The 25,837-nt window shown below is 37.3% G+C and overlaps 1 protein-coding gene across 4 annotated transcripts in view; it reads right to left on the bottom strand.

The window, feature by feature from the left end:
* Positions 1–25,837, bottom strand: part of DENND4C (DENN domain containing 4C) — a 136,891-nt gene that overhangs the window by 29,732 nt on the left and 81,322 nt on the right. For 3 of the 4 annotated variants that reach the window (XM_028107238.2, XM_088019019.1, XM_088019020.1), the window contains 9 exons: positions 25,667–25,797; positions 23,273–23,405; positions 19,998–20,204; positions 13,942–14,070; positions 13,606–13,750; positions 13,184–13,330; positions 8,032–8,148; positions 6,867–7,013; positions 2,690–3,843 (listed from right to left, as the gene is read on the bottom strand). In XM_028107238.2, coding sequence (XP_027963039.1) covers positions 2,690–3,843; positions 6,867–7,013; positions 8,032–8,148; positions 13,184–13,330; positions 13,606–13,750; positions 13,942–14,070; positions 19,998–20,204; positions 23,273–23,405; positions 25,667–25,797 — 2,310 coding nt within the window. The remainder of the gene's footprint in view (positions 1–2,689; positions 3,844–6,866; positions 7,014–8,031; positions 8,149–13,183; positions 13,331–13,605; positions 13,751–13,941; positions 14,071–19,997; positions 20,205–23,272; positions 23,406–25,666; positions 25,798–25,837) is intronic. The other variant, XM_028107241.2, reaches the window with a different exon arrangement.

Raw genomic sequence — 25,837 nt, 5'->3', positions numbered from 1 at the left:
GTCATGATCCCAGGGTCCTGGGATCGAGCCCCGCATCGGGCTCCCTGCTCAGCGGGAAGCCTGCTTCTCCCTCTCCCACTCCCCCTGCTCGTGTTCCCTCTCTCGCTGTGTCTCTGTCAAATAAATAAATAAAATCTTTAAAAAAAATAAAGAAGACTTGTGTCTTGTTATAAAACCATGTTAAGTGATAGAAAAATTAAACAGATATGCAAAACAGGAAATAAAAGCACTTATATGACCAACACCCACAAAATACAATCAAAATCTTAAATGTATATCCTTCTAGTCATTTTAAAACACACATATATAGGGCGCCTGGGTGGCTCAGATGGTTAAGCGTCTGCCTTCGGCTCAGGTCACGATACCAGGGTCCTGGGATCGAGTCCCACATCAGGCTCCTTGCTCAGCAGGGAGTCTGCTTCTCCCTCTCCCTCTGCTTGTTCTCTGTCTCTCTCACAAATGAATAAATAAAATCTTAAAAAAAAAACACACATATATATATACTTTTACAAAACAGGATATTGTTTTTTAACCTATTCGCATGTAGTGTATTTTCATGTCATTAAATCTTCTACATTATTTAAACCCCTGCAACCCAGTCCAGTTTACTGATGTACTGCAATGCATTTAGTAAATCTCTATTGCTTAAACATACAGAATGCTTTCAATTTTATGTGTTACACTGATGAATTCCTTTAAGTTATTTTTATACATATCCCTAATTATTTCCTTAGATTAAATTCTGGATAAAAGTTATGAACATTTTTATAGACTTTATATTCATTCCTTCATTTGAAAATATTTATTAGGTATAACCTATTCGCTTTGTTGGGCACTAGTACCAGGGCTATAGCAATGAGAAGAAGAAAAAGATTAAGATATGTGACTACCTGAAGTTTACAGTCATATATTGCAAGTCCAAAGTACTCTGTAGAAAGGTGTTTTTTTACTATTCTTATTAACACTGTTAGATAAAAATTCAAAAATAAAACGGCTCACTCAGTTTACTTTAACATAATGCTAGGTTAACATACTTTTGAAGCTAGCTTATTTGGTCTTTCCTTCACTGATCTTGTAAGCTCTTTTAAATGCAACAAAATGCAACTCTGTCTTATAGAACTCAATTTTTTTTTTTTTAAGAGATGGAGGGAGAGAGAGAAAGAGAGGGAGGGAGGGGGAGAAGCAGAGGGAAAAGGAAAGAGAATCCCAAGCAGGCTCCACACTCAGCGCAGAGCCCGATGCAGGGCTCGATCTCACGACCCCGAAATCATGACCGGAGTCGAAATCAAGAGTTGGACACTTAACCACCTGAGCCACTCAGGCACCGCCCCCCCAATATTGTACTTTTAATTATTAGTTTGCTTATAAAGTTTTTTTTCAAATAGCATATATATCTTATTTGTCCGATTTCATTTCCTATGTCTCTAACTTCCTATTTATGAAATGGATTCTATTTCCTAATGTGAAAAAGCATGCCTCCATGCTTTTTCACATTATTCTCTCAGATATACCTTGCACCACCTTATCACTTTGACTAACCCAAAATTTTAAAATTTATCCATCAGAACCTAACTTAGATATCATCTACTTTGCTCTTTTTGAACATCCCCCTATCAGAGCCCCTTCTAAGATACTGCTTCCTTCTCTGCTACTATAGTGGTCTAAAAGCATGGACTTTAGAGGTAGTCCCAGAGTTCAAATTCTAGTTCTGCCACTCATTAGTTGTGTGGACCTGGGGTAATTAATTAACCTCTCTGAATCTCAGGTACCTCAATCTATAAAATGGCGATAACAATAGTACCAAGGCATGGGGTTGCTATGAAAATCATGTATCAAAATAGATATACAGCTTATGACAGTACCTATGGCATAGTATTACAATAATAATAGTGAACATTTATGTGTCTGCCTTTACCACTAAAGTACCTAAGTACTATATAATTCTTTGAACACAAAGGTGAAATTTCAATTAAATTTTTTCTATAAAACAAGTAAGCAAAATTCCTCCCTTTCTATTTCATAGAAAGGTCTAATGATTCTCTTTTCAATAACTTTTTTTTAAAGATTTTATTTATTTATTTGATGGAGAGACAGAGAGAGAGAGAGGGAACACAAGCAGGGGGAGTGGGAGAGGGAGAAGCAGACTCCCCACTGAGCAGGGAGCCCGATGAGGGACTCGAACCCAGGACCCTGGGATCATGACCTGAGCCGAAGGCAGATGCTTAACGACTGAGCCACCCAGGCGCCCCTCTTTTTTCAATAATTTTTAAAAGAATTAGCAACTGTTGTTATGCAGTATGAAATCTATGGATTAAGTTGTAGAGTGATTCCATATATATTAAAGAGATAACATAGATAAAAGTTATTTTAAAAAAGTGAAATGCTATGCAAATATAATATGGCATTATTGTTAAAAGTACTAATCATTAGTACTTTCAAAGAAATAAACTTAATGTGTTATTCAGACTCATTTATGACTCATTTATGAGTCAAAAATTATATAGTCCTGACATTCTATTTCTTTATTATTAATTTCCGTACATTGATGTTCATTTCAAGAAACAGGATATGCATAAAGTCTTAAAATATAAAAAACCAAAGTTAGCTGAAATCTCTAAAGAATAATTTACATATAAAAAAATACTAGAAACATTCCCGTATCAGACCCACGCGCATAAAACATTCTTACCTCGTCATCCGAGTAGCTGTAGGCAGACGCTACGGCTACCCACATCTTACTGGCTACTGTTGCCGCTTGTTTCATACCAGATTTCAGGACCTCTATCTTGGGCCCTGAGAGTATATGATCTAGCTTTAGCCCTGACAAAGAATTTACCACAGAACCCAATGAGCCATGTGGTGAAGAGCGCACCAGGGCCGATAAAGTCGAGCGTTCTTTAGGACCACGAGAGGGAGTCTGCTGCTTGAAACGCCCGGCGAAAGTTTTAGAGCTGGCTTCTGCAGGGGAGCTCTTTTCACTTTCGGGATCTTCCTGTGCTGCTGGACCATGCTCTAAAGGTAGGCTTGCACTCCTCTCCAAAGGGTGAGTAAAGGCACTGGTCAGGCCAGACTCTCTGCTTCCCTCTCCGTGTAATTCCATACTGGAAGACTTGCTACCCAGGGGGCTCTTTAGGTTCATATAGCTTTCGATTTCATCAGCCAGATTACGGGAAATAACTGGAGAAGACACCTTATTTTCAGGATCTGCAGTTTTTTCTCCTGTACATTCAGTGGCTAAAAGAGACAAAGGATCTAGTCCAGTTTCAACATCCTCCCTCTCGACAGCTTTAACAACACCATATAAACTACTTCTCTTATTTATTAGATCTCTGGATCCTACTTTCAGGTCTCCGTTACCATCACTTTGTAGACTGTCACATGCATCCTTTTCCATAGGAGTTTGAGCTACACTGTCATCAACCACAGGTTCCAGGAGCTCTTGGCTTTCCTCAAGCATCTCTAACACCGGAGAAGATCTGTGCTCTGAATCCCAAGTGCTCTCAGACACACGAGTCCTAGCATCAACTAGATGACAACTAACACTCTCAAAGCTATGGGTGCTTGCAACTCGGAGTTGAGAGGTCTTAGGACAGGTCAGTGCTGCTGTGAGAATCTTGGCATCCGCTCCCATCATAATAGCCACTTCACTCGAATTCAAATCCAAGCTGCTCTTCTTGAGCAACATTCCTGCTCGACTTTCAGAACTGAAACTACAACTCCTCTCTGGAAAATGCTTTTGTCTTCTATCTCCTCTATCACTATTCTTCTTGAGATTAGTAACTTCACCAAAGACTGCATCTTCAACTGGATCTTGAGTAGCAAATGGCACGTCTGCTGTACTACCTAAAGGAAAAGTACAATATTAGAAATGAAACTCTATTTTCTGATATAACTTCTAGAAAAATGTCTCTTTTCTGATTTTTGAAAAGGAACACATACTCAGAGTAAAAGATTCAGAGTTTATTTTTTTAAAAGATTTTATTTATTTGAGAGAGAGAATGAGTAGAGAGAGAGAGAGCATGAGACGGGGGAGGGTCAGAGGGAGAAGCAGACTCCCTGCTATGCAGGGAGCCCAGCCCGATGCTGGACTCGATCCTGGGACTCCAGAATCATGACCTGAGTGAAAGGCAGTCACTTAACCAACTGAGCCACCCAGGTGCCCCAAGATTCAGAGTTTAGAAGGTACAAAGAAAGTATACAGGAAAAAGAACCAGCAAAAAAACTCCATTCAATCCTGCCTCCCAGAGATAACACTGTAATGTATAACCTGCCTTTCACCCTCTACACATACACAATTTACAAGTCACGCAATATATGCTGCAGATGCCTGTACTGTTCACTAAAATTTATCGCATTTATCAAATATAGATCTATAAATACATCTTATAGTTGAAAAGTTCTACATTCAATTTAAGAAATATATTTTGTGTTAAATAACTGACCTAAAAAGTTTACAAAATCTCTTCCCTTCTGGCTTTCATATATCTAATTCAACAAATATTTGCCAGGAATCTACTCCGCACAAAGTAAATTCATAATCATGGAGGAATTATATATTTGCTAAAACCGAAGCCTTACTGCTCCAAAGTAAAATAATTCTCCAAAGTAAAAGAATCTAGAATGGAGTCCTTAGACTTGGCAAATTCCAAGAAGGCTGATAAAATCTGAATAGCTCCAAACTTTTCACATATATTCATTCCTTCAACAAATACTCGAATGTCTACTTGCAGTCACCATATAAGGTGCTAGGAATATAACAGACATGATCCCAGATCTCTCACCGAGTTCAGTCCTGTTTGATCAAGTGGAACAAAATTATGCCAGTAGTTGTAGGGGGAAGTAGTTTTTTGGGGGCGGGTTTGTTTATTTGTTTGTTTAGTTTTTCTTTAAATTCCAGTTAGTTAACATACAGTGTAATATTAGTTTCAGGCATAGAATTTAGTGATTCATCACTTACATACAACGCCTGGTGCTCATCACAACAAGCAAGTAGTCTTTTACTCCTTGCTACTATGCAATTTTTTCCCATTCCAAGACCAAAAGCTATTTCCTATTTGAATCATTATCAGAACTTAAGTCTACCGAATTCCTATTTAGGATTCTCATTTGTTTTTTAAAAAGCATAATGACCTAGGAGATTTGAGGGAAAAGCTGTCTTTAATAAAGTCGTTTTATCTTCCAAATTAATTTCAAGGTTCTTTTTAAGCTTCCAAATTGGCACCAAATAATAATCATAATCACACCAATTAAACAGAATAAGCACTTAAGAGATATTTCACAGTTTTTAGGACAATTAAATTAGCCTATTTTACAACTCCAAAATTTGTGCCTGCTCTGCAAACTTTTACCAGTATTTGAGAAACAGATCTTAGCAAATTTACTGGTTCTCAGAGTATTTCCAGGAATTTAGTGGCACATTTTTTTTCAATTTTAAAACAAATCTGACCCTTTGATATATTGGCAAAAGCCCCACTACTACCTCTTCCTTTCTTATTAGAATAAATCTTCCCACATCAAGACATAACATGGACACACAATGAGTAAAGAGGGAAGGAAACACACCAGACCCCAGATCTTGTCCATGTCAATATTCTGAGAAGATTATAAACCTTTGATGAAGAAAACTCTGCCCTCCTCCTTTTTCTTTTTTGAACCTGCTAGCAACAGGTTGGGAAAATAGGATACAGAACATATATATCAATTATTTTTCCAAAAACCTTTTCCTCCAACCTCTTGAATACTACCTGCTCCCCAAAACAAACAAACAAACTGAATTTGGTATCAGTAAATTTTAAAAGGAGAGAGTTTTAGAACAAAGAGTATTCCTACATGGATTTAAGAAGCTGAGCAAATTAATTTCTATAAGTCATACTACAGATACACTTAAGACAGTTGACTTTAGAGAAGTGAATTATAGCTACTACTAAAAAAGGGCAAAAGACACAGGCCAATCTCTTTGTCCTTTGAAATCACAGACTTAGATGCATGTCTGAAGGGTACTTGGGAGGCCTAAAACACAACTGAAAGGAGTAAACTCAAATTCAAGGGAGTGACACACAGAGGAGTTATTCATTACAAATATTTAATCACAAATAAGTGGCTCAGGGTGCCTATAAAAACTGGCCAAATTAAAGACGCAGGGGCATTTTTCTGCAGTACAGCACAGTGGTATGAATCTTTTCCTTCCACTGCCTTTCCACTGCCACACAAAAGCCCCCCTGGAATTCAGTAACACCAGTGCCTCTCTGTCCTTTATGAGTATGGGAGGCCCTCTCTCATTATCTACCCTGAGACAGATGGACCAAATGGAGAAGAGTCACTACAACAAGCAAAGGTATTCCCAGTAACAATCAAACACAATAAACACCCCTCCCTTTGAAACACCAAATATGATAAATAACAACTTTTTTTTTTAAGAATTTATTTATTTATTTCAGAGAGAGAGAGAGTGAGAAAGAGTGCACACGAGAAGGGGGAGGGTCAGAGGGAGAAGCAGGCTCCCCATGGAGCAGGGAGACCGACGTGGGGCTCCATCCCAGGACCCTGAGATCATGACCTGAGCCAAAGGCAGACACTTAACCCACTGAGCCACCCAGGCGCCCTTAAATAACAACTTCTTAACCCACGTGTAGGATTCAAACTTCTGGCTCTTTAGCATGGTCATCACAGTTAAGTCATCAATTTAATGTCATTAAAAACTATTTTAACTTGGGCGCCTGGGTGGCTCAGTCATCAAGTGGGAGGCTGCTTCTCCCTCTCCCACTCCCCCTGCTTGTGTTCCCTCTCTGTCAAAAAATAAAATCTTTAAATAAATAAATACAAACAAACAATTTTAACCATTTAGCCATCAGTATGTGAAGACCCACCTGTGCTGCTGCTCCTGCCACCGAGGTCAAACACCCCAGATGGAACTTTCACAATACTGCTGCCCCATGCGGGGGGCTCAGTAGGACTCTGGGGCTCAGCACTAGGTTGTGAATGTTTTGCCACAACAGCAGAGACATCACACACCTCTGAGAAAAAAATATTTGGATGTTATTCCTACTTTTACTAAAATTGAACAGAAACCATATATTGATTTTTATACTTTTTAAAATACTTTTTCCCCAAGTGGGAGTGAACACATGACTATTTTATTACTAATTTATTGTGTCTCATTTACTTTATGCCATAAATGTTGCCAGTATTGACGGAAATAAATGCTTTATTTTAGCATCAATAATCCTGACTTGAGCATTCCTGAGAATAAATTAAAGGTTTTGGCCTCCAGTTATACTCCCATCACTTATAAAGTAGGAGAGAGGCTTGCTTCTGCTAACTCTGGAGCATAAATTAAGTGACATCATTAAAGAAAAGTGTACTTTTGTGTAAAAGGATAGGAAGAACATCTTATTACCATAAAGCCAGAATATTCCTCCACATTTCCATAAAATGATTACTATAAATCATATCTACCTCAATGAGTCCCATTAAAAAAAAAAAAAAAAACAAACCCACAGGAAAACCACAGACACTATATCTGATCGACCAATGAAAAATACCTACTTAGATATCTGAAGGACTTCTAGTGAAAGAGCATTTTAAAATAAAACAAGCACTGGAACACAAGTTTGATGACTCAAAGTTTAGTCCTGGTTCTATCACAAAATAGCTCTTTGCTTTTAGCAAATGAATACCTCAGTGGATTGCAGTGTCCTACAAAATTGAGGGCCGACCTCTCGTCTCTAAAGATCTCTTACCTTCTAAAATTCAGAAACTACTCATTTTCTCCATATATCACATTATATAGTATCTTATAAGCCCAGACCTTACATTTCTTTCTAGAAATTATCATCAGAATTACCAAATCAGACTTAATCAGTACAGGGGCGCCTGGCTGGCTCACCCGGAAGAACATTCGACTTTTGATCTTGGGGCCGTGAGTTCGAGCCCCATGTTGGGTGTAGAGATTATTAAAAAAAAAAATTATAAACTTAAAAAAAATTAATACAGTATTTTTCTAAGTAAAGCAAGTAAATACCAGTACTTAACCTTCTGTTTGCACTTTAGTTATCACTTCTCTTGCTGCTTGTTCTTCAGGTACATGAATGTCTGCATCATCCTTTATAAGTTCATCCTTAGATCCATAGCCTTGGTCAGACTGACCACCTGTTGAAAAAGAATGCAGGCTTACAGGTGAATGTTTTCATATATTCATAGTCTAGCTATAAATGTCAGAAGAAAATTCCATTGATTTATACAATTAAACTTACAGAAAAGGAAGACAAGAAAGCTCACAAAGCACACAGAACATGGTAAACAAATGACAAGAAGCAAAGAACAGGAACAACAGGAACATCAAATACTAAAAAATTTGGAGTACTGAACCTTAGTTTCCTCATCCGCAAATTAACAGATTTGGACAAGACGTTCTGAAAAGTTTCTTTTGGAGTATATCTAAAGAATGCTACCTTTTGTGAAAGAAAGAGGAGGAAATAAAACAAGCATGTATCTGTTTACTTTTGCAAAAAGAAATGAAAAAATAAAACACCAGAAAACAATAAAACTGGTTAACTACAAGGGGTGGGGGGAAATAGGATGGAAGGGATAAAGAGAGAGGAAACTTTTCTAAATATGGCTCATTGTATTGTTTTTATTTTTGGAAATACATCAATTTCTACATATTCAAAAAAATTAAATCAACAAAACTGGGAGGAGGGTCAGGACTAAAACTGAATGCTAAAAGAAACAAATGGGACCAACTGCATTTCACATGAATAACCATATTGAAAGGATGGGGGAACAGGGAGAGGGGAAGAGGACTAATCCAAGAAACTTTTCAATACATCGTAAGCCTGGCGGGGGAGGGGGGTCGTAATAAACAAATCCTGAACTCCTTAAAAAGTTTGTTTCTCCCAGAATAATAGACGTAGCAATTCTGAAATTATTTTATATATACTGCAGGACTGAGCAAATGAGTAAACATAATGATGGATATTGGGAGCCAAGATACTTACTGTGGAAGAAGAGAGATTTTTTTAAAAATGAAATGAAGCAAGACAAAGAAAAACCTGTAGTGTTGATTTGAAAATGGAAGTATTTCTAGGGCACCTGGGTGGGGCACCTGGGTGGCTCAGTTGGTTAAGCGTCCAACTTGGTTTTGGCTCAGGTCATGATCTCAGGTCGTTGAGATCAAGCCCTGTGTTGAGCTCCACACTCAGCAGGGAGTCTGCTTGAGATTCTCTCTCCCTCTCCCTCTGCCCCTCCCCACCCTCAAATAAACAAATAAAGCTTAAAAAAAAATGGAGGTATTTCTAAAACATACATATTTCTTTTTTTCCCCCCTCATATATACATATTTTCCAGCTCTGCTGAAAAATTCTAGAAGCAGTAATACCCTGTAGTGTAAGCATACCGAGAGCCCAGATCTTGGCTTCTAGAATCTACTGCCCATTGAAAGGAACCTGGGATCCTCGAAGAAATGGCTGATTTCAGATCTCAGGCAGAAAAGCTACAAGAATGAGCCAGGAACATTTTGTTGTACTAAAAGGAAGTGTTCAAAAACAATCAGGGTATGTATGAGTAAAATGATTAAACCAAAAAACATGGAATACCATCCTATAAATGTGGATGGAGGAAAGATTTATTTATTTGAGAGAGAGCACAAGTATAGGGGGAGGGGCAAAAGGAGAGGGAGAATCTCAAGAGGACTCCATGCTGAGCACAGAGCCCAACACAGGACTTAATCTCACGACCCTGAGATCAGGACATGAGCAGAAATCAGAGTCAGATGCTTAACCAACTGAGCCACCCAGGCGCCCAAATATCACTACTTTATAGTAAAGACTGGTTAAGGCAAGAATCATCAATGGATGCTAAATTTAAAAGAGAAAGTATGATGAGAAAGAGGGTATTACTGCATAGTCTCAGAGTCTCCTCTCAGTAGGGGCAGTAATGATAACGAGGAGAAACCAAATACTAAGTCCGGGTGATCAAAATTAGTATCACCAATGAGAGGCAGACAGACACTGTCTGTGGGGATGTGACAATCACTTTTGTAGTAGAGCTATCGATGTACGCCCAATCTAATCACAAGGAAACATCAGACAAACTCAAACTAAGGAACATTCCACAAAATAACTGGAATAATTCTTCAAAAAGGTTGAGGTCATGAAAGACAAAGAAAGGGTAAGGAACTGTGCCAGGTTAAAGGAGACCAAAGAGAGGGAGCTGGAGTCCCACAAAGGACATTACAGCAATTGACAAAACTGGAATGTAGACTACAGATTAAAGTAATATATCGATATTTTCCTGAATTTGGTTAACTATACCATGGTTTTATCAGAGAAAAATACCACTGAAGTATTAAAAGGTAAAAGGGCAAGATGTATGCAACCTGCTGTCATACGATTCAGAAAAATAATGTGTTTATGTGTGTACAGAAACAAAACGATAAAGCAAGTGTGGCAAACTAAAAGAGTGAATCTAGACAGACATTATTCAAGTGTTCTCTGTACTATACTTGCACCATTTTCGTAAGTTTGAAATAATTTCAAAATAAAGTTTTAAACAAGTCTATTTGACTTTCGAGTTCTAACATTTAAAATACAAATGAAGACTGAGGACTAAACGAGGCCTACCTGAAACTAAGTTCCTAGAGAATCCTTAAAGAGGATGTCTGTGAAACATGAAACAGGAACACACGGTTGACCCTCAAACACTGGTCCTTCCACCCCGCACAATCGAAAATCCAGGCCCAACTCTTCACTCCCCCAAAGCTGAACTCATAGTCTACTGTTGACTGGCAGCCTTACCGATAACAAACAGTCGATTAACACATATCTTGTATTCTATGTATTATATACTGTATTCTTACAGTAAAGGAAGCTAGAGAAAAGAAATGTTATTAAAAAATCATCAAGTATTGTAGTAGTGTTGTATGGTGACAGATGGTCGCTACACTGTGGTGAGCACAGCATAAGGGATAGAGAAGTGGAATCACTATGCTGTAGACTGAAACTAATGTAACATCACGTATAAACCATACTCAAATTTAAATTTTTTTTAAAAACAGGGGAAAACAAAAATCATAAGGAAGAGGAAATACATTTACAGTACTGTATTTATTGAAAAAACATGGCGTGGAAGTGGACCTGTGCCGTTCAAACCCAGGTTGTTCAAGAGTTAACGGGTAGTGCCTTCTCCCTTCTGCTGCGTGTTATACTGCCACTCAAACTTTGGGTTTGCAATTTAAGAAAAAAACTAGGCTCCTTTATATACCCTCATTAGAATGATTAATTTGCCAGTTTTTTATTGGCCCCTCAGAAAGTCTGGTAAGGCATGATGCTGCCATGAAATGGACACAAAGTCTGGGGGCTAAGCTGACTGATTACACCAAGGTATGTCCCCCAACAAGCTAAGTGACCCCATATCAGGCATCAAGTGGAAGATTCCCCAAGAGAATCCTCAAAGAAAGAGCAACCTAAGAACCTGGGCTGGAAGTCTCCACCAGAAACTCTACAAGGACCCATGATCACTTTAGGTTCAGCACCGGGGCTTCAGCCATTTGAAACGTAACTTTAAAGATATGTACGGAAAAGGGATCTGAAGTTCCTTCCCCAACTCCTGGAATCTTTATGCCAATTACCCAGAATTACTAGGAGACTGTTTCTTTTTTCATTAAAGGAGATAACCTTAGAAGAATAAGGACAGGACTTATCTATTACTATTTTAAAAATTGTAATTATTCTGGTGAAATTGTTTCATATCACAAAATTATTCCTTTTTTTCATAAATGAAATCCATTTCTTCTTACAAGTTTTAGGAACAAATACAGGAAGAAATAAAATAAGGCAACTTTAAAATCAAAGTCATATAAAAATTCCCACTGCTGAAAGAAAGTTAATTTACAAACAGGATTGTAACTTACAGCTCTATGTTGACTTTCAATGATTTATACATGGTTCTGTAATTATGGGGTAATTTTTAGCACAAGAACTTAGCAGATTAGTTTTAGCAAGCAAAACCATCTCAACAGCTGGAACGCTGAAATCTTTAATCCCCATAAAACTACTGGATACAATGATGCTACAAACAAACCCCAGTGGAAGAATTATACCAAGGCACACTGTATTTTCAAATAAGATGACAAATATGCTTTGCAAAATGAGAGTGAAATGTCAGCTGGATATTTGCAGTGGTACATATATGATTACACTTATCTGAATAAGAAAAAGTCAAGAAAACTGAAACTGTTTTCCACCTGTAACAATACTTTAAACACAACAAAGGTCTCTCCCCCACCCTTGCATGTCAGCAAAATTTAACCTAATAAATGGGAAATTACCTGAAGTGGTTAACATTCAAGGGTAGAATTAATGCACACGTGTATCCATAGCTTCACGTCATACAAGTCTGTCTGCACCCCACACCATGACAGCCAAGGACAAATGCAGCACCAAGAAACAGCACAGAGCAAAAAGCAGAGCAACAAAGAGCAGAAAAAAGGAAACTTCAGTCATTGAGACAAGTTCATCAAGTGAAGCACAGGAATTAGGATTCTTTTTAAAGAAAAGCTTGAGATATTAACAATAACAACAACAAAAAAAGAAAAACAACACAAAAAGAAGGATGTGCAACACACATATGTTTGCTCAATGTGCTACTCGAATTACGCGTATTTCTAACTTCACAGGACAGAGGGTATGCCTGTAGCTTTGTATGTAAAAGTCGCTTCCGAAGTTCCTCAGATTTTAAAAAAGTGTCACTTAAAATAATGACTATGCAAAGAGAATACTCTTTCTCATGGTATGTGGCTTATTTTCTTCCCGCTTTAATATTCATAATCTCAAATTTTTTTACTATTTTCCACTTAATGAAAAAAAGATCTGCAAGTTGTATCACTACATTCCAGTTCCTCAGTTTATCATTCCTACAGTTATTTCATATACTTTCACAAATTAATGATGAACCAAATACAAAGGAGCACCATGCTAGAGCCTTCTGCACAGCACTCCAGAGTTAATTTTATATACTTTAGGAAATAAAAAGAAGGGATCTGCAATTGAAGGTGTAATTTCTTCCCTTATTTATATAAAGTACTCATTGCACAAACTCTTAAAAAAGGAAGGTAAAAGCTTTTTAAAAAGGGAAAGACTTAACAAGAGAGTAAGTGAAGGGTTAGTAAAATCCAGATTTTTAGTACCTGTGCTAAAGTGATTATCAGTGGAATCAAGCCTGATTGAATCTCTGATGAAGACTGTGTGCTCCCCACTGTTAGCATCATTAGAACTACCCATGCTACCGTGGCTCACCGCATCCCCATCACCGCCACCCGTGGCATTCTGAGGAGCTAAAGATAAGGACAACAGCAGGTCAATAACTCATGCACTGATCATCTCTGAAACTAAACACGAATGCCTCACAATTCATTTACAGTTGCAGAACACTTTCTAAATCTGTGGGGGGAAAATAATCTGGGACTAATGTAATCTCTATCTTTAGTTGTATAGGAAAATATCAACCAGAATTTCATTTATGTTTTCTACTTCATACAATTAAACACTCGCATGCCTATATAAAGCTTATGGTTCAGCAAGAGGGTATCTTTCCAACCACATGTATTACCTGATATTGAGGAGACCTGTGACTTTTGCACGGTCTTTTTAAGCGGCTGCCTAAATTGTGCCAAGCCACGTACCACATTCCGTACCTTCGTCCATAAGAAGATACCACTGCGGGTACTGCTAGGCCACGGGCTCTCCAAAACTACCTACAGGTAAAATAATGATTAAAAATGATTATAAGGAATACTTGAGTTTTTAAAGAAATACATACATACATAATACATACATAACGAACTACAGCTCAAAACTCTAAAAGAAGTTTCATGAATAATAAAAGGTACAAAAATGTGTCCATCTTAATAAGCAGCATAGGTTGTCCAAAGTCAATCCCACTTACCTTATTATAATAACCATAAGTAATAGCATTTGGCTTTATCTTAGCAGTTTTCATTTCAAATAAGACTCTCACTGCCAAAACAGGATGACCCCAAAGTCCACAGAGCTGCATGACTACTCGATAGCACACCTAACAAAAAATAACATCAAAGCATGAGCAGTTAATTAGTCTATGACCTGTAGAAATTTTTAAATTATTCAATTCTTCTTCTTAAAGTCATTAACACTATTTTATCCTTTGTTCTGAGTCTTGGTAAATTATTTTAAAAACCTATTCATTAATGAAAATACCAGCCTTAACTATATCACGTAAGACCTATGTGCATGTGTGCCATTTGTTTCAGCAACTAAGTTTACCAAAGAGAATGACTATTATTCCCCGTAATTTGAGAAGGAATTCATTTTTTAAATCTAATATGATTAAAATAACTCTCTCCCAAATCATGTTCTATATTCTGTGCCAAAGGAATTAAAGACATCTCCAGGATGTCTATGTAACAAAGATTTTTGTAAACCCATGTCTTAGAAAAGTATGAGAAGAAACTTTAGGGGCGCCTGAGTGGCTCAGTTGGCTAAGCGTCTGCTTCGGTTTACGGAGTCCTGGGATCGAGCCCCAAGCCGGGCTTCCTGCTCAGCGGGGAGCCTGCTTCTCTCTCTCTCTCTCTGCCCCTCCCCCTGCTTGTGCTCTCTCTCTCTCTCTCTCTCAAATAAATAAAAAATCTTAAAAAAAAAAAAAAGAGAGAGACAGGGGAAAAAGGATGGCAGAGGAGTAGGGGACCCTATTCCAACTGGTCCCCGGAATTGAGCTGGCTATCTACCAGACCACTCTGAACACCCACAAAATCAGCCTGAGACGTAAGAAGATCGATCTGATCTCTACAACAGAATATCGCGGGCGGCTGGTTTCGAGGTACGAAGCAGGGAGCCGTGATTCTGCAGGCAGATATCAGAGGATAAACCATATTGAGATACCACCTTACACCAGTTAGAATGGCAAAAATGGACAGGGCAAGAAACAACAAATGTTGGAGAGGCTGTGGAGAAAGGGGAACCCTCTTACACTGTTGGTGGGAATGCAAGTGGGTACAGCCACTTTGGAAAACAGTGTGGAGGTGCCTCAAAAAATTAAAAATAGAGCTACCCTATGACCCAGCAATTGCACTACTGGGTATTTACCCCAAAGACACAGATGTAGTGAAAAGAAGGGCCATATGCACCCCAATGTTCATAGCAGCAATGTCCGCAATAGCCAAACTGTGGAAAGAGCTGAGATGCCCTTCAACAGACGAATGGATAAAGAAGATGTGGTCCATATATACAATGGAATATTACTCAGCCATCAGAAAGGATGAATACCCAACTTTTACATCAACATGGATGGGACTGGAGGAGATGATGCTAAGTGAAATAAGTCAAGCAGAGAAAGTCAATTATCATATGGTTTCACTTATTTGTGGAACATAAGGAATAGCAGGGACGACATTAGGAGAAGGAAGGGAAAAATGAAGGGGGGGGAATCGGAGGGAGAGATGAACCATGAGAGACTATGGACTCTGAGAAACAAACTGAGGGTTCTAGAGGGGAGGGGGGTGGGGGGATGGGTTAGCCCGGTGATGGGTATTAAGGAGGGCACGTACTGCGTGGAGCACTGGGTGTTATACCAAAGCAATGAATCATGGAACACTACATCAAAAACTAATGATGTAATGTATGGTGATTAACATAATAAAATAAAATTTAAAAAAATAAATAAAAATTTAAAAAATAAAGTTATGGGAAAAAAAGAAACTTTAAAATACTATTATTAGCGGGGTGCCTGGGTGGCTCAGTTGGTTAAGCGACTGCCTCCGGCTCAGGTCATGATCCTGGAGTCCTGGGATCAAGTCCCACATCGGGCTCCCTGCTCAGCAGGGAGTCTGCTTCTCCCTCTGACCTTCTTCCTTCTCGCACTCTCTCTCATTCTCTCTCACTCAAATAAATAAATAAAATCTTTTAAATAAATAAATAAATAAAATACTATTATTAGCAAAGGGCTTTCTGAGAATATGTGTTTACTGAGGAGGGCTAGATTTGATCACAAGAGGACAAGTGAAGTTAGAAGACGGAGTTAGAATCTCACACATTAGAAGACTACAGTAGAAATCACGGAGAATAAATAGGTATCTCACGGGCTCCCAGCAAAGAGGTAAGCCAGCTAACAGGAGTAGTGATGGTACGGCCACTGACTTGCTTACAGCTTAGTCTGAGAATAAGGAAATACACAGACAGAAGATACTCTTCTCGGGTCCCGTAAAATGTGCTCTGTTTATGACAGAGTTGGTTAACAAAAAGGTACTGTAAAGCCAGGTTGCTCTCAACTAAAGGGAAAAGTAAAAAGATTTCAGAAAGGATATTTTAGTCAAGAGAACAGAAGAAATGAAATAGAAAAAGAGACATGAAAAGGCCGAGGGTCATAAAGATGAATACTTGGAAGCCAGAAATGGAGAATGTAATTTAGAAACAGGAGGTTAGAAACTGTGAGAGCAACTCTATAAATGACTACATGAATCAGGGACAACTGAAGGAACCAGTGAAGATGTGTGAAGGGATGAAAGAGAATGTGGCACACGAGGGTTCTTCAAATATCTGAAGAGTTGTCAGATCAAAGAGGGAGTAAACAGTCTGTACAATTCCAAAAAAGCTCTATGGAGGTAGGAACTGAGCTCAACCAGAAACACACACACTTCCTAAACATTAGACTCCATTCAAGCATAGGGAAGATCTCATATGCTACAGACTTGCTACAGAGGATCTCAGCTTTAGGTTCAGGTTGTACTAAAGTATCTTCAAATCCTATCAACCCTTAAGATTCTGTGGGCCATAAAGAAGTAACTCACTTTCTATGTCAAATTGGGATTAATCTGAATTTTCTAAAAACATTCTAGGCAATGAATTTATTCTGAAGTCTGCAAAGTGCTCCCCAACCTCCCAGTTTTACCTGTATAAGGGCCAGTCACCAAACTAAAGAAATAGTAATAATGCCAAAGATGTAATTTTTCAATTGCAGTATTTTGTTGCCTACAACATATCTTTTGGATATCTGTGGTAGATAAAGGATGGCCACTCACTCTTTGCTACTCCTTCCACTGGGTCTATGTCCCTCCCCCTGAACTGAGAGAGAAGGGCGTCTAAGGCTGCATGACCAACAGAATTTGACTAAAGAGACACTGTACTAGTTTCCTGGCTTAAGCCTTAAGAAACTGCCAGTTTCCACTCCCTCTCCCTTGAAACAAAGCCCTAAGCTATCATGGACAAAGCCCAAGTACCACAGAGAGAGGTCCTGAGCCTACATGGAGGGAGAGGGGCCCACCTGAGCCCAGCATTACACTCCCCCTTGCCAAGGTACCTGGTTGGCATTGGAGTTAAGCTATCTTGGGCCCACCAGACCAGATCAGTTAGCAATGATTATGACCAACTGATTCCAGTTAATGCAATGTGGAGCAGAAAAATCACCCAGAATCCTTCCTGGGTTCTAAATAAAGGCCAGATTTAATAAAATTGTTGTCTTAAGCCACTAAGTTCTGGGGTGGTTTGTTACTCAGCAATGTACAACAATATCATATGAACAGACTGATAAAAAAATGTAGGAATAAGTTTGATACAAATATTTCATTTTCATTAAAAATTCAGTTAAGTAGTATTAAAAACAAAATGCATTATGCATTTTAACTTTAGTCTATGTGGCATATGCTATTTCTGGGTCTTTGAAGAGTTTTATTTTAAAATCTAGGTTATTACACCTTTTACAAACATAACATGCAGAACAAAGAGCTGTCAAATTAGAACATTAAGCATATGAATGAGACAGTAGGTTCTAATGAAGTAGACCTAAAAATCAAGACCACTTACTTATTAGGCAGTCTTACGTGTGTGTCATTTCATCTAAGTTTCAAATTATTTTCTTTGTAAAATGTAGCTAATATATAAACTGCCTCACAGACTTGCTGGAAATACCAAAGGAAAGAATGTACATGAAAATACTGTGAAAACTTTAATATGCTACTCTCTATATAATCAATAAACAGATAAGATGCACAGAATACACTTAGAAAATATGCATTCTTAAGTCTTAAAATAAACATTTCTATCTTCCAGTTGTGATGTAATGACTTCAGGAGACTAAAAATCTGTCAAAATAACTTGTTAGAAGTAGGAATACAACAAATTAAGCTCCAAATTTTAAGCTTCCTATCACAGTGTTTATTGGGGAAATACTCTAAAAAATTTTTTTAGCTTACTAGTCATAATTGCTGTATGTTAGAAATGAGAGAATGTAATTCCTTGTACCAAAGACTACCCCTGAACTTTAATACCTAGAGAGGAAAATACTTTTCAGGATTTATGATATGTACTATGAACTTGTAACTTATCAAACAAATTTAATCAAGTACTGTGCCCTGAATTTAGAGTACGGTAATATAATTCATTAGCATACTTTCAAACACTTTATAAAAATACCTTCACAGAGCATACTTTAAAACACTTTAAAAATATTTTATGCCTTTCACAAGTTAAAAGACATCTTAAAACACATCTCAGATAGAAAACTGTATTAGAACAAATTTTTTAAAACACTAAAATGCATAAGGTACGAAACACTGATTTAGATCAAGTACTTTTAATTTCCAAATAGTTTTATAAACACTGGATGAGAGAAAAAATGTAATCAAATATGAGAATGGATATTTTAGTACTTGTTTTATAATTTTATTTTTAAAGCTTTCATAACATAGTTAATACTTAGAGAAAATCAGTTTTAGTATACTCACAAATATTATCAAATCTTCATATTATACATGCTATATTCATTTAAGATCTTTTTTATTTTAAGAAAAAAATATATAATTACTGCTGAAGCCTATAATGCGCCCCTCTTCAAAACCGTTTCTCTTCTATCCCTGTGTTCTTTCCCCTCAGATACCCATTACTCAGTTTTTATTTCAATTTCATTTTAAATTCTAATCTGATTCTAAAGATCATTTATAGTTATTTTAACACCAAAAGTTATTTTTAAGAGGGAAAACTAGCCAAGAAAAAGGCTAAATAAGTGATTCAGTTTCCTCAACCATTAACTGGATAGTATCACTACAGATCTCTTAGGATGGCTCTAAAGCTTAAGAGAGAGTGCCTGTAACACCTTTAGCATATCAATCACTAAGTGCTTACCCGGTAAGCCAGGTACTATTCTAGCACACTGTACATTAACTGATTTAACCCTCAAGTTAACCTTATAAAGATGGTACCAACTATAATTATCTACATCAGTGGGGCAATGTGTGTAGACATTTCTGAATGCCACACAGAAGGGGGACTGCTACTGGCATCTAGCGTACAGAAGCCAGAGGTGCTGCTAAACATACTACCATGTCCAGGACAGGCCCACAGTAAATAATTATGTGGGCCAAAATGCCAATAGTGCCAAGGTTGAGAAGTCTGGATCTACATTTTCAGATACATAATCTGAGACACAGGCAGGTTATATAACTCACCCTAGAACAAAGGGCCTAAGTGGAGAGCCACTTACTAATAGCCTATTCCCCATTTGCTTCATAATAAAGTTATACTAAGAATAAAATGAAGTAGGGGCGCCGGGGTGGTTCAGTTGGTTAAGCGTCCAACTCCTGATTTCAGCTCAGGTCACAATCTTAGGGTTGTGAGATGGAGCTGGGCATGGAGCCTGCTTAAGATTCTCTCTCTCCCTCTCCCTCTGCCCCTCCCCACTCTCTCCCTCTCTTAAAAAAATAAATAGAATGAATAAAATGAAGTCAGTATTATTTTGTATTTATCAAGTGCAAACTATCTGACCTAAGGCAGTCTCTGCTTCATTCCAAAGCAGTAATTTTTAAATAAATATATTTTAAAATAAATGGTAAGTATTAGCTCCATGGAATAGAGTAATATTTAACCTTTCCTGCTTAATGAAAATACTTGAGAATACTTTAAAGCAACTGAGACCTAAATTCCCTTAAAAATACAAAAATAAAATTTATCCTAGTAATGACAATTTGTTATACTTGCCTCATCTAGTGGATCCACATCTGTTTTCCTCATCTTAATGAGTACATCATATGCCTGCTGAAGTGCTCTGACCTTAGGGTGAGAAACTCTAACATAGGCTGGGAGACAAATAAACCATAAGCTGTAACAATGACTGAAGAGACACTTGGCCCATTGTGGTGGATTTGTGTAACATCTCTTCGCCAACTTATGAGCTGTTTTTATTTCCTAGAAAGAGAATAAATAAAACATTATGGTATTTGGGACACTTGGCTAGCTCAGTTGGTAGAGCATGCAACTCTTGATCTCTGGTTCAAGAGTTCAAGCCCCATACTGGGAGTAGAGATTACTTACAAAAAGAAAATTAAGGAAAAAAACATTATGGTATTTATTAAAATCCATTAGGGTGGGGATAAAAGTGAGAAGGAAAAGAGAGGAATGTAATGTAAAATTTGACTCTAAATTAAGCATTTCAGTTTTACTTTCATGACTGGCTTCCTACTCAGTGCCATGTGATGCCCTCAACATTCACCTACAGAAGCACTTTATCCTGCACTGTAACTTTACTGGCAAGCACATGTTTCCTAATAGACTAGAAATCCCTTAGAAGTGGTGATCAGGGGTGCCTTCAGTTGTTAAGCATCTGCCTTCGGCTCAGATCATGATCCCAGGGCCCTGGGATTGAGCCCCTCATGGGCTCCCTGCTCGGCAGGAGGCCTGCTTCTGCCTCTCCCATTCCCCTGCTTGTGTTCCCTCTCTCACTGTGTCTCTGTCAAATAAATGAATAAAATCTTAAAAAGGGGGGAGGCGCCTGGGTGGCTCAGTCGTTGGGCATCTGCCTTCGGCTCAGGTCGTGATCCCAGGGTCCTGGGATCGTGCCCCGCATTGGGCTCCTTGCTCGGCGGGGAGCCTGCTTCTCCCTCTCCCACTCCCTCTGCTTGTGTTCCCCCTCTCACTGTCTCTCTGTCAAATAAATAAATAAAATCTTGAAAAAAAACAAAAAAACTTCCTTTAAAAAAAAGTGGGGATCATTCATATTTATATAATATGATGGCTAATTAGTTACCCTTCACATAAAAGGCACTCATATGCTTGATGAATAAAAGGGTTTCAACCATTTAGAGCTTGTCAGTCCTTCAATGGCATTCTTGAAAAGTGATAGTCTTTCCACCTTTCTCCCTGCTGAAAATGTTTAAGATACCATAGGTATTTCCTGCCAAGATTTCCACTCTACCCTCCCTCACCACAGTCTTTGATTCTTTCACTGACTGACACCTCAAAAAGACATATGTCACTGTAGGCAACATAGTCTGATAAAGATCACAGACTTTCTTACCCAACAGATTGACAGTCATGTTTTCTACTCCCGATTTTCATTCTGATTTAGGTGGAAAAGAGTACGTATCAAAACCACCTGCTGAGCTTTAATCAAACTATATATATACTCCCATGGCGTACCTGGGTGGCTCAGTTGGTTGAGCACCTGGCTCAGGTCATGATGTCATCTGGATTGTGAAATCAAGCCCCAGGTCGGGCTCCGAGCTCAGCACAGGACCTGCTTGAGATTCTCCCTCTCCCTCTCCCCCTTCCCTGCTTGTGCACACGTGCGTGCTCTCTCAAATAACTCTTAAAAAAAAAAACAACTATATATACTCCCAGAAACCACAGAACCTTCCAGATATGTCAGACTACCACTGTGTACCCTGCACTAAAGATCCCTCTGCTGGGATGTGTTTTAAATAAAAATGCCCTGGCCCATTATGTTTTCTTATGAGCTCTATTTCCATTAGACTCAGAAGATGTATTTGAAAATACAGTCCCTTGTTTTTCTGAGATGGGAAGTTTCTTCTTTTCCAGCTAGCCTGGGGGACAAAAATTCTGGTGAATATGAGATTTAAAGATTTAGTAACCAAATTCTCCCATTATAAAAACTGGCTTTTATTAAGCTGGTAATAGCAAATACATATATGCTAATTTCCCTTCAGACATTGAGAGAAACGTGTACTATATGAAATTAAGGAACACTTCAGGTTACCTCTAGGATTTGGGAGACTGTACATGAACTGGTAACATCTGAACTAAAAACTTCATTCTGAAATTTTCCATGTTTTATAGACCACAAATACATCAACAATATATGTACAAAAGGATGTTTCATTTTAACTCACACCTAACCATAGACCAACTCTTTATACCTAATTCAGACATAGTATTAAAGCAAGATGTCTAACTTATCCTAAATTAACTCCCTTTAAGTCCCTTTAAATGTAGTACTTGGCATAAAGTATATTTACATTAACTGTGAGAGAAATGAAAATTGAAATCACAATGAGATACCACTTCACACAACACACAAGGATGACTATCATCAAAAAGACAGATCATCACAAGAATTGACAGGGACATGGTACAACTGGAACCTCCATCCACTGCTGGCAGGAATCTAAAATGGTACAGCTATTTTGGAAAACAGTCTTGACAGTTCCTCCAAAGGTTAAACATACAGATACCATATGACACAGCAATTCTACTTCTAGGCATTTACCCAAGAGAAATGAAAACACACATCCACACAAACACTTGCAAACAAATGTTCACAACAGCACTATGCATAATAGCCAAAAGGTAGGAACCACTCACATGTACATGAATGAATAAATAAAATGTGATATATATCCATACAATGGAATATTATTCAGCAATAAACATAAATGAAGTATTGGCACATGCTGCAACATGGATGAACTTAAAAACATTATGCTGTGTGAAAGGAGCCAGTCACAAAAGGCCACTTATTGTATAATTCCATTTATGGAATATTTATTATGAAACTCCCAGAACAGGCGAAACCACAGAGACAGAAAATAGATTAGTGGTTGCCTAGGGCTGTGGGGGATGGATGGGATTACCTCTTAACAGGTAAGAGGTGCAGGCTTTCTTTTTGGGGTAATGAAAATGTTCTAAAATTGTGGTGGTGGTTGCACAACCCTGTGAATATACTAAAAGCACTGAGTATACTTTAAATGGGTGAATTGTATGGTATAGGAATTGTATCTCAATAAAGTTCTTTTTAAAAAAGTGTATTTGGTTCTCCAGGATTCTCTTACAACATAAACATAAGCATTCAAAAACTTCAGACTCAATATTATAACAGTTGTAAGACATCTAGTTTACTTAATAACCACAGAGCGTCTTCAAATAGTTGCCATGGGTGATAATACTAAACTATGAGCTGCATACCACATATACATATTTTACATTTTAAATTAACATGTATTAGATAAAGAATATCTGACCTGTTTAGTTCTCTTAGCCATGAGTGCTGGACTGTTTGCAATGCTATTCCCAGTAGGGTGTCTACTAAAACAAAGTTTCAACTCCTGTGGTCTGTCAAAAAGCTTAAGGTCCAGTCTTGGAAAGTATTTGTAACTAAAATAAAAAGCAAAAATAGAACTACTGATTTAAAATTCATTAACTCTTCATATTATTCCAGAATTTAGGTGAATATTTCTAAATCTTAAATAGTACCCAATATTATTCCCCAAAATCCGGATATAGAAAAATAATGTTTTTCAAAACTATAAGATGATATAGTTACAAGATACACAGACTACCTACATGGAAACTTTGGCTTCCTCCCCACCCTCTAAGTTATTTTCACCCAATCCCTGGAAAACAGAAAATCCTGGTATCTTACTTAATAGAGGAATTAGTAACTTTCAACAGAAACCATGTGTTCAATAATAATTTGTATTAAAAAGTAACATGTAGTATACTTTGTAATTTTGTTTTTCTTCATAAAAGTACCTTGCAGTGGTATTTAAGAGGAAAAAGAAATAAACCCTTAAGATTTTTATTTTAGGGATATATAATTTCACCATTCTTTATTGCTGGACATTTTTAGGTTATTTATGAATTTTTGCAATTAAAGATCTGTGTATTTATATCTTTGTGAAACTTTTGCTTAATGTCTTAGGATAATGCCCAATAATAGAGTTTGCTATGGTCAATGTTTATCAAGAGAATCAAAATTATTATAGTCATTATCAAATTATTTCAAGAAAGGTTATACTTATATACACTCTATATAGTAGCATAACCTATCTTCAATCCGAAAGATTAAAAATGCTTCCACTCGGGGTGCCTGGGTGGCTCAGATGGTTGAGCGTCTGCCTTCGGCTCAGGTCATGGTCCCAGGGTCCTGGAATCAAGTCCCGCATCGGGCTCCCTGCTAGGCAGGGAGCCTGCTTCTCCCTCTGCCTCTCTCTCTCTCTCTGACTCTCATGAATAAATAAATAAATAAAAACATTTAAAAAAAAATGCTTCCACTCACCATTTTGGTTTGCATTTCTTTGAATACTAGAAAAACTTAATATATTTTCATATTATTAATTATTGGGATTTCTTCTTGGAAATTGCCTTACTGCCTTTGGCCAATTTTCTTCTGGGAGATACTGCCTTTCCCTATTTGATTTACCTTACACATGAATTCCAGTGTATAGAGACTAAACCAAAGTAAAAAAAACAAACTACAAAATGTGATCAAAACAGCACTTAAGCCACTAAATTTCAGTATATACTATTCATTCTTATACAATCTAGGTGAGATAATATATTAATTCCATATTTTTGGAAGACAATTATTTTATACCCTCTTTGCCTCAGATATTCTTTTAGGAATGCAGCCTAAAAAAAACAAAAACTATATGTATATACACATGGAATCAGATAGCAAAGAACTGAAAAAAAAATCCACAAGAGACTAAACAAATCACAATAAATGCATGCAATATGTTCATTCAAAATGATATGACACAACAATATTTGTTAGCATGGAAAAATGTTCAGACCACTAAAGGCAGACACAGGTTACAAAGAGTATGTACAATATGAACTCATATTTGTTTTAATATAGTAAATGCAAATTTACACACAAAAACAGGAAAGATAAACATACAGTTGTTAACAGACATTAAATATTGGTGCTTAGATGATGTGCTACTTTTCTTTTTTGGTTTGATTTTCTAAGTTCGTTAAACTGTGTATTATCATAATTATAACAACAAATAGCAATCAAGTACATTTTAATTTCTTAAAAGGTTCCCATCCAAATTCTATTCTCCAAGTTTATTTTTTTTATTATTTTTATTTTATTTTAAATCCCATTGTAGTTAACATACAGTGTTGTATTAGGTTCAGGTGTACAATATAGTGATTCAACACTTCCATACATCACCTAGTGCTCATCACGGACAAGTGCACTCCTTAATCCTCATCACCTATTTTAATAAATGATTCCTGGTGCTCTACTTTTAAGTTTTCCCTGGTATCTTACTAATGAGTAATAATTTCAGTCTTTACATTGACAACAAAACCCCTAAACATAGGAGAAACCGAACAAAAGTAAGCTTATTCTTCTCCAGAAGTGAGATTTTTAAAGATTAAATATGATTAAATGTTTAGGTGAATAGTGATCAACATTTGGCTTCCCTTCCAAAAAGGCTGTCCAATTTTTAAATTATAATATCTGGTAACATCTTTGTATAATATTCATCTTCATTAGTTCACCGAATTAATTTTGAAAATGACTTCCACAAATGACTAACATACGTATCTACTAATAATCACAAAAGATCAAAATAAATTATTAAAGCTGAATGCAAACAGCAATTTAAAAAAATTCCTGCTACCTGTACTTTGGTGACAGATCCTTTCCATCATCAGGAGGTGGCTCTGGTGGCATTATGAATACGGTGTGCTCACTTTTCTGTGAATCATCTAGCTCTATCAATTTGGTATCTTCGGCTGAATCACAATCAACCTGAAAATAATTCTTTTCTCCAATTAATCTGCATACAGGC

The sequence above is a fragment of the Eumetopias jubatus genome, unplaced genomic scaffold, assembly GCF_037043125.1.
Source record: "Eumetopias jubatus isolate StellerSeaLion01/CBP00866 unplaced genomic scaffold, mEumJub1_p1.0 scaffold_15, whole genome shotgun sequence".
NCBI classification, from domain to species: Eukaryota; Metazoa; Chordata; class Mammalia; order Carnivora; family Otariidae; genus Eumetopias; species Eumetopias jubatus.
The sequence above is the reverse complement of the archived record's forward strand: the minus strand, read 5'-3'. Positions and strand labels throughout refer to the sequence as shown.